Source organism: Octodon degus, unplaced genomic scaffold (genome assembly GCF_000260255.1).
Source record: "Octodon degus isolate 3935 unplaced genomic scaffold, OctDeg1.0 scaffold00240, whole genome shotgun sequence".
In the NCBI taxonomy this organism is placed as follows: Eukaryota; Metazoa; Chordata; class Mammalia; order Rodentia; family Octodontidae; genus Octodon; species Octodon degus.
This window is the reverse complement of record NW_004524816.1, coordinates 140,509-149,879: the sequence shown is the minus strand read 5'-3', so window position 1 is coordinate 149,879 and position 9,371 is coordinate 140,509. Positions and strand designations below refer to the sequence as shown.

Here is a 9,371-nt window from a genome sequence, read left to right as displayed (position 1 = left end):
AAAGATGCTCTCTGAGCTGGAGTTAGTGCTTCATTAATTCTCTTCATCTCTTCTTGGTATGCCTTCAACTCTACCTTGTAAGCATCTTCATATGCCTATACATAAAAAAACAATGAAGTCAATAAACTGTTGTGGGCAAAGCCAACATAGCACATTTGCCAAGGAAGGACAACTGTTATGACTTTAGATAAAGACAGACTTAAGTGCCGGCCAGATAGCTCAGCAGACTAAAGTGCCTGCTTAGGCAGAGCTCAGCAGTAGGTTCGATCCCTTGCGAGCCAGACTGGCCCTGGCCCCGGCCCCAGCCCCACCCCTGGGGTGTATTGAGACAGCAATGGGTGTCATGGCACACACCTGTAATCCCAGGCTTGTGAGGCTGAAAACAGGAGAATCACTACAAGTCTGATCTACTACGTAGTGAGACCCTATAGACCCCATACTAAATACAAACAAAAAACAGACAGACTGAGCTATAGGGAAAAAATATGCTCTAGGATGAGATATATTTTTCATATACTTAACAGTAGTGATTAGCCACCATTTTCAAATTGGCACCAACTACAGAACTGTACCTCTATACACCCACATTTTCATCATTTATGTGGATCAGAAGGTATAAAGTTACCCAGACAATGGATATTTTTTTTAAAAATGTGAGCCATGTAGTTCTTTAAAGGACATGACAGCTTTCTTTACTGTAGAACTACTGGTCTAAAAAACAGCCTTACTTTTTTCTCTGCATTAGGAAGTTCCTTCCATTGCTCTGCAATTCTTTTCATTACTTCTGTAACTTTTATATCTATGAATTGGAATAAAATGAAAAATGTCATGATTTTATACCGCAGGATTAATTTCTAAAGAGTACAACCTATTAGCTCTAAAATTCATGTTACAGATACTCTATAACCATACTTAAAACAATGAATTTAACTTTTCTTTATCCAACTAATCTCAGTATGGTAAACTGAAATGTTATCTAACAATGTGAAAAGCTTGTTATTTAACAACTAAGGATATATCACAGACCATTAAAAAACCAGTCCCCAGAAAGAGACTACTAGTAGCCAGCTGTGGTGGTGCTTGCCTGCAAGGGGAGGCTGAACAAGGGGAATGGCAACTCTGAGCCAAGCCTAAGCAGTTCAGCAAAGACCCCCACCTCAAAATTTAAAAATAGCTGGGTTACAGCTCAGTGGGAAGGTCCTGAGACCATTCTCTAATATGGTGGCGAAAACAAAACAAAAACTGACTTTAAATAGCTGGATTTATGAATTGCTTCCAAGTTTTTACATCCATGTATCAAACTTTTTTTCCTGAGGAATTAACTTCCTAAAACCTCAGTAAACCAGATACAGTCTTACTTCACATAACACTCAATGTATTTCAATTATAAAAACACTATTTCAAAACAAGCTGTTCTCCATTATTTTTAATTTTCTTTCTTGCCTTAACTGGAAGGCTGGATGGAGTACAAGTGATGTGACAACCAAGTGTCGGTTCTACTCCTACATTCTAAAATATGTGGGTACTTACCCATGTTTCTTAAAATTAATTCCTTATCTATAATATGAGCATGTTTATTACAGCTTATGTGATTTTCACAGGTACTCAGGGAGGTAGTGCAGGGAGAACACTTAGAAGTCATATGCAGAGATTAGTTAGACCCTCAACAAACATCCTACTCAGACACGTTTTTTCAGGAACTTAAGAGACAATTTTCAATGAAAAAAAAAAATTGAACTTAATTCTTTCTACCATGCTGGTCACAAAATTTCATTCTTAACCCTAACCCACATCAAACAGATTTTGCAGCTAGAATCAGGGAAAGAATTAAATTTATGAACTGAGGCACCACTGTGAAACAGTTTCAGAACACTAGTACACAGGTTATTTTGTCACAACTATATGACTAAACTGGGTGTGATGGTGTACCCAGGATAATCAAACTGGGCTACATACTGAGTTCAAATCTGGCAAAATTTACAAAGTGAGACCTTTTCTCAAAAAAACCCAACAAGAACAGAAGCAGCAGCGACTAAGCAGGAGCTAAAAATCTGTGAGTGGCACCCTAAGCTAAAGGTAACTTAGCCCTCAAGTTCAAGTTTTTAATTATCTTCTCAGGGTGCTTTCCAAACATTTCAAACATGTATGTCATTAGTTCTCATTTAAAGTGTATATTCTACAGACCTTCAAACAAAATAATTGCTCCAGGAGTCACTAGATGCTTTGGAAGGGTACATCAAGCTTATTAACTATTTGGCGGGCTTTTTATGACGTCAGAAAGAGTACCAGCCCCCAAACTCCTTACCTGGGTTCTGAGCTTTAATTATGTTCATCTTTTCTTTAGCAAAGCGAACGTATGAATTCAAAGGTTTCTTCGGATACCCATTCATGGTGGATGAAAACCATCTTGGAACATACATAAAACTTCATGTAAATAAAAAGATAATCAATGTCGGGCTTTTAAAAACGATAGCCAAGTTTTATTAAAGGCAGAAAAAGAAACAGCTTCGGAAGAGCAAATTTGGGCCCAGGAAAAGTACCCCGTGCCGCAGGAGTACATCCTAATCGCGTTTATGTTTTTGGGGTCCATCGCCGTGTGGTGCTGGGCGCACCAGCGCTTCGGACCTATTTCAAACCCGCCCTCGCCAGAAGGAGGGGCGCTGGCCCCGGCGCCCCTCTCCTAGCAGGTGGGAGCGGCGGGAGGCAGGGACCTCGGGCTCCTGGGCACTGCACGCCGCACACCGGGTAATGGCGGGAGACTCGTGGCGGACTCCGTCGAGGAAGCCCGACAGGGCTCAAGGCTGGATGACGGGGAGGGCTGGGAGGAGCAGCACGGGCAGCGGGGTGCGCGGGCAGGACACAGCCCGCCCCGTCCGGGCCTCGCGGGCGCGGGGTCCCATCCTACCTGAAAGGTGAGCGCAGTCTACTTCCACAGCCGGCGCACAGCTCTGCCCCGGACCTCCCCAGGGCGCTCAGCATGCCCCACGCACCCCTGAGGAGCGCCATCGACCCGGCTGACCACGCAGGGGCAGGACTCAGGCGAGGCAAGGGCCACCCGCGCCCGCAAGCTGGCCTCGCGGACTTGTTATCACGCCCGCCACTCGCGAGGCACTCTGGGAAGCCAGTCAACATCCGGTAGGGAGGGGGCGGGGCGGAGTCTGCGCAGGCGCAGTTGTGAGTCCCCATGGGGGCAGAGAGAGAACAGGACCGAGGCGCCCGCGCGGGTGAGGGTAACCGCAGGTCCCTGCCTGCAGAGAGCCGTGGCCTCTAGAGGGCGTCGCTGGGCCTGTGCCCCGGGTCGCTGCCTTTGCTGGGCCTGCGACTGTCTGCAGGCTACGCTAGCAGTTGGTGGACGGCAAGCGCAAGGGATAGTCAGTCGCTCGGCCCCGCCTCTCCGGGCGCGCGCGTCCCGCCGAACCCGCGGTGTGGAGCTCGAGTGCAAACAGGACGCAGAGCGCTTGGGATTCACGACCCTCAAAAAGCACGATCCCTGGAACTGTCGCAGAGCTGCCTGGGGTGTCTGCGTGGGGCTCTTGACATGCGTTTCTAACAGCACCCCGGCGTGTAACGTTCTAATGCAGAGGTCTCGGACCCACTTAAAACTGGTTTAGGACTGTCCTCCCACTTACTGCGCGGAAGAGCTGCGCTGCAGCTCTCCTTAATGTGACCAGAGGACGTTGCGGCCAGGGGACGGCAAGCTGAAAGCTGGTTCCAGCACTGGCATTCACAGTGTCCTGCGAATGTCGCATCCCGCGCCAAGATTCTGTTTCCCCTCTGCAAACAGAATGACTTAGATGAGTCTTTTCAATCAAAGCCCTGAGCAAGTATGACAAGTCGGCCAGTGAGACTGATGCACAAGTTGATCTCGTTGTATGCATAACATTTTATGTATACAGGCAATTGTGTGAAAAAGATTTGGAAGACCTAAACATACCTAGGGGCTCTTCCAGCTGTTGACTATCAGTTCTCTTAATAGATAACCACCTCTAAGGACAGCCCTTCTTCTGTTGGAGCTCTGTAGTTGTTCAGACTTCCCTACCAGTGTGAGAAGTGTGGAGGTGAGCTGAGAATCTACTATCTTTCCGTAACTGCCAAACATTGGCCCTTTGGGGCAACCTAGAATGAAGCCCACTTCTTCTTTTCAGCAGTAAACAAGTATTACCACTTCCCTTTTCATAAACCCTCAGGGTTACAAGGGACCTTCCAGGTAGTCTATTCAAACCTTCCATTGTGTCATAGAAGAAACCAATTTTTCTGAGTATATACTATGAACAAGTTGCCAAACCTAGGGAGATAAAAGATAGTTTCCTTATTGAAGTTTGATGGCACGGGCAAAGAAGTTATTACAGGATAGTGATAAGATAAAGTATGGGGTAAGAGTCCTCATAATTTCATTTAAGATGGTTTCTAAAACAATTATATTTTTCTTCTTTCAGGTGTTGGGTATTAAGTGTTTTGCAGCTTTTAAAAATGTCACTTTGAAAATTCTTGCTGTGGAGTTCTTATAAATCATATCAATCTGTTTTCATCAGATACAAGTCATTTTTAAAACTCATTGATTTATACTCAATTTATATTCAAGTATACCTGCTTGGGCAAACTCAGTCAGGTATAAGAGACCGAGGTTCGATCCCCAGCTTCACATGCTGCATCAGACCTGCCCTTAAGGCAGCCTGAGCCAACCAAAAAAAAAGAAGAATCCTATATTTAAGTATATATTACCTTGATCCTTTTTTTTTGTAAATGTATTTACAAAGAACTAGCTAGCTCTACCTACTTACTCAAACTATCTTTGGACAAAAAGACACATGATTTTATTTATGTTTACTTTTATAAAACAAAGACAACAGCCTTTACCAGGGTTTTTTCCCTCTACTTTGAAAGTTCATGCACTCTCATAACTTCAGTTGTCAGTTATGAACTCACGATCCCCATATTTTATGTTATATCCAGACCTCTCCTTTGGTTCCATAAGCATATAACCACTGTCTCCTAGTCATTGTCACGACTATGTCTCGCATGTACCTCAACAAACCCTGAACAACATTCAACATCTTTCCTTTATCTTGAACTCTCAGTAGGAGGCACCAATTTTCCACATGAAGCATCCAAGCCAAAAAACTGATAAGTCATTCTAGAATCTCCCCAGTTGACACTCCACCTCCATGAGCCCAAATGATGCTGAGTCCACCTTATCCATCCTTCTAGGAGGTGTCCTGTTTTCTAGTTCCATTGCTGTTGCTTTTGTTCATATGAGTAATGTGTGCATACAGCAGCTTTCAAGAAAAGCCCTCATTTGTAATGTGTGCCATGTTCTGAGCTGTACATTCTCCCACCCCACTGATCTCAAGCTATCAACTTGAACCTGCAGTTGGGCAGGAATGAGCATGATTGTCTCTAAACAGTGCAGCAGGCTCAGGCTCTTGACATCTTTGCCAAACGCCTACAGTGACTTCTCAGTCTTAGGTCCCTCAAAAATGTGTACCACAGTTACAGAATCTGTCTTTCTAAAAGCCTTGGGCATTTCATTTGTGCTGAGCACCAACTCTGCCAGATAGGGGTATGGTCCTTTCTTGTACGTGCCTCTAGGCCTATGAATTACTCACAGAATCAAGCTCAAACTCTCACACATGGCATATTAACCCTGTAAGAACTGGTCTTTTGTTTCCTCTATAGCTTTATTGTCACTTTTCTTAAAATAATATATTGTTTAAATACTTTCTTCCTGATTAGTAGGCATAGAAAGCTGTTTCGTTTGGCTTTGAGTTCTGTTGCTTTGTGTCGTATCGCAGTATAACGAAAAGTATTCAGTCAAGACTCAGGCTTAAAAGTAAGACACATCTAGGTTCAGATCCTTATTAGATGCGTGACCTTAATGATAACAACACCTAACCCAAAGGTTTGCCCTCTATAAAATGGGAATAGTAATCGTTGATTCTTAGGAGTGTTGGGAAAATGATTAAATTATATAGTGTAAAAGCATTCTTTGTAGCATCCCACATATAATCATATTAAATAATCACCATTGTTTTATTCCCATCCAGCAATTTTCACATTTCCTAAAATAATGTTGGAGCAGAAACACTGTAATATAGTTAAAACAACAGACCATTAAACTGTATTCACGTGTTAATATATGGTTCATAAAGAAAAAGTGAAGCCATTGTCATGATCATTATTCTAATTTCTAGACAAGAAAAAAATAAAGTTTGGTGGTCCTAAGTTGTAAGATTGTAAGTCATATAGATGTTCCTGTTCACTGTGCTGTGCTTCTCCCAAAATATAAACTCATTCCTCACACTTTGCCAATACATCACATCATGCCAGCTCCCGTGTCTTCCTTCTACTCACTTACTGTGACTTATCATACACCATGCCCTTTTCTAATCTTCTCTGTGTACAGAGTTCCCTCTTTCAAGAGACAGGAAGTTAAGGACAGGACTGGTCTTCAGCTTCCTTTAATCGCCTCTATACTTTTCATAGCTCAATGACAGCTTAGTGATTGATGGACATACCACTGGAGAGATGGCAGATAGTGTCAAAAAATTGGCCTTCACATAAATTATTTTTATATCAATTTGGACCTATAGAAAATAGCAATTTCTTGTTAGAAGCATCATTTGCCACCAGAACACCCTTGTGTGTAGAGATGAAAACTGTCCACAATTTTAGAATATATGTAGGAAGGTAATAGTCTTGGTTAATTAATGCTTGCATATTAGTAAAACAGAAGGTAGCACTAATAAATAGGCGCAGACCAAAAGAGTGGGTAATTCTCTGCTAAACTGATTCCCTGCTGAATAATGTGAAGTTAGATGGATGGATATCACTTAAATGAAGGAAAATATTACTAAAAGAAGAAACAGCCAGGCTTTTATAATGGATATATAATCTAGCTAAGGTCAGAGTAATTTCTTAGTAGCTCTAGAACAGTGCATAGACGTGACTTTGAGTTGGGCATGGTGGCACACACCCATTATCTCAGCCTCTGGGAAACTGAGGCAGAAGGATCCCAAGCTCAAGCCCAGCATGGACAGCTTAGTGGTTTAGCAAGACTCTGTCTCAAAACTTAAAAACAGACTGGGGAATGTGGCTTAGTACCATACAGAAGTGAGCCTCAATTTATAAGTAAAATATGTCTGGAAATAAGATCTATTAATGTTGCATTCAAAGGTAATACTCTTCAGCAATTCTATAGCAGCATAATAGAAACTGGAAGGGGCCCAAAATGTAGAACATTATAACTGTCCCTAAGAGGTTACAGTCTAATTGGGGAGAACAAAGTATAAATACACAACAATTATGAAAGTATAAAAATTCACTGAAGGCTGGGGAGATAGCTCAGTGGTCTAAGCACCTGCCTGGCAAGCGCAAGGACCCAGGTTCGATCTCCAGTACTGCATGCTGTGCTGACCCAGGAACCCTAAGCACACCGTGCCAGCCACCAAAACCAGACATGGTGGCACACGCCTGTAATCCTAGCACTGGGGGGGCTGAGACAGGAGGAACACTCCAAGCTAGATCCTGTACCAAATAAATAAATAAAAATATTTTAAAAGTTTACTGAAACAATATGAGAAACATTTTACAATTCAATTAAATATCTTAGCTTATTTTCTTTAAATCAAGTTTAAGAAATTGTATGTAGAGAAAACTACATGTGTAACTTTTTCATTTCCTGTGGTCTGTCTTTACATCACTGGAGTTTGCCTTTTAAATTATTATAATACAAAAACAAGGACAAAAGAAATAGAGAAATTTAAAGAGCCACTGCATGTTAATATTTCCCAGCCATTCAAATTAGTTTATAAATGATCTTTCAATTACTAAAAAGTCTGCATGCAGCTTATTAAGGGCATAATAGAATTATTTTTAGCCACTGCTGTAACAGCATTATGAAAAAATAAAGATAGCTTTTCTATTTTAAAGCTGATTCTGTGAGTCATTAGGATGGAGGACGAGCAACAAGGGCAGCCACAATTTTATGCAAATGTAGCACCCCAATTCAATTATGTTACTGGAAGATCTTGAAAGATGACTTGGAAATTGGAAGAAATCTATAAGGAGGAGACTGATGGGATGCTATTAATAAGACACTATAACCCACTGTATTCCCCTGATATTACTGTAAAGCACTTGATCGATACAGACTTACAATGTATTTGTTATGATGTGCCTAGTGCTTTACATATATTACCTCTAAACCTCCAATAAATCTTGCAAAGTGATATTTCTATTGTACAAGTCTGAAATCTGGTATTCAGAGAGCTAACTATATAAGGGATATCTTCCTCGTTAGCATTTTGTTAAAAATTTTTTCCCTTTTAAATTTACATTTACAGCTTTAAATTACAGTTTATTCTTTTTTTATGTATTTGGTACAAGGTCTCACCACACAGCTTAGACTCCAGTGAGCCACCTGTTTCAGCCTCTCCAGCTCTGGCATTACAGGCGTGCACCATCACGCCTGATCTCAATGGCCAGCTCAGCATGCCCTGGGGTGGGGCTGGCACAGCATGCAGTGTCCGAGCTTGAACCCCAGTTCCTGTGTCTGCCTAAGCAGGCACTTTAATCCCTGAGCCAGCCCATTTGCTCATATTCTTATTTCTTCTTTATTCTTTCTTAACTTCTTTAACTGAGTGGATTGTTTAAGAATCCTTTATTTGCTCTTTCATCTAGTTATTCACACCTTTACTGAGGTTGGAATTTAAAATAATTACTCAGAAAGTGAGCTCAAGACCAGCCTGAACTGCATAGTAAGACCCTGCCTAAAAAAGAAAAAAAAAATTTGAGTTTGTTAGATCTTAAAGACTCTTGCAAATCAGAGTTAGTTAAACACTGAGATAATATGGCATAAGTATTAATACAGCACTGTCTGGGTATTATTTTATTTAAACATTTAAATTGTTTAACCTCTAAACAAGTCTGGAGTGAGTGAGATGACCCGGGGCCAGCGGGATCCTGAATAGACCAGGAGCACAGGCCCGGCGAGTGAGTGAGATGACCCAGGGCCCACCGGATCTTCAATAGACCCAGAGCGCAGGCCTGGCATGTGAGTGAGAGGACCCGGGCCACCGGATTCTGAAGACCCAGAGACCAGGCCTGGTGAGTGAGTGAGACCGCCTGGGGCCCGCGGATCCTCATTCGACCCAGAGCACAGGCCCAGCAGGGAACCCTTCAGCAGAACTCCCTGCAAAGAGGCTAGAGGCAAGACCCACCCAACTGATTCAGGAGTAGAACATCTTCCAAGAGAGACACAAAGGGTTCAATTCTAACACCTGCAGCAGAAAGAAGTGGAGCACAGCAGCCAGATCCAAACAACACCCACCTGGAGGAATCTGAACTTCATAGATCTGGATCTGGTGCTAAGG

At 42.4% G+C, this 9,371-nt stretch overlaps 1 protein-coding gene across 1 annotated transcript in view; it reads right to left on the bottom strand.

Moving 5' to 3' along the window:
• Positions 1–3,088, bottom strand: part of Tfam (transcription factor A, mitochondrial) — a 62,178-nt gene extending 59,090 nt beyond the window's left edge. Inside the window, exons 1-3 of the mRNA XM_004645884.2 lie at positions 2,906–3,088; positions 2,306–2,424; positions 727–799 (exon numbers count right to left, since the gene is read on the bottom strand). Coding sequence (XP_004645941.1) covers positions 727–799; positions 2,306–2,424; positions 2,906–3,006 — 293 coding nt within the window. The 5' untranslated portion in view covers positions 3,007–3,088. The remainder of the gene's footprint in view (positions 1–726; positions 800–2,305; positions 2,425–2,905) is intronic.
• Positions 3,089–9,371: the final 6,283 nt, after the last annotated feature.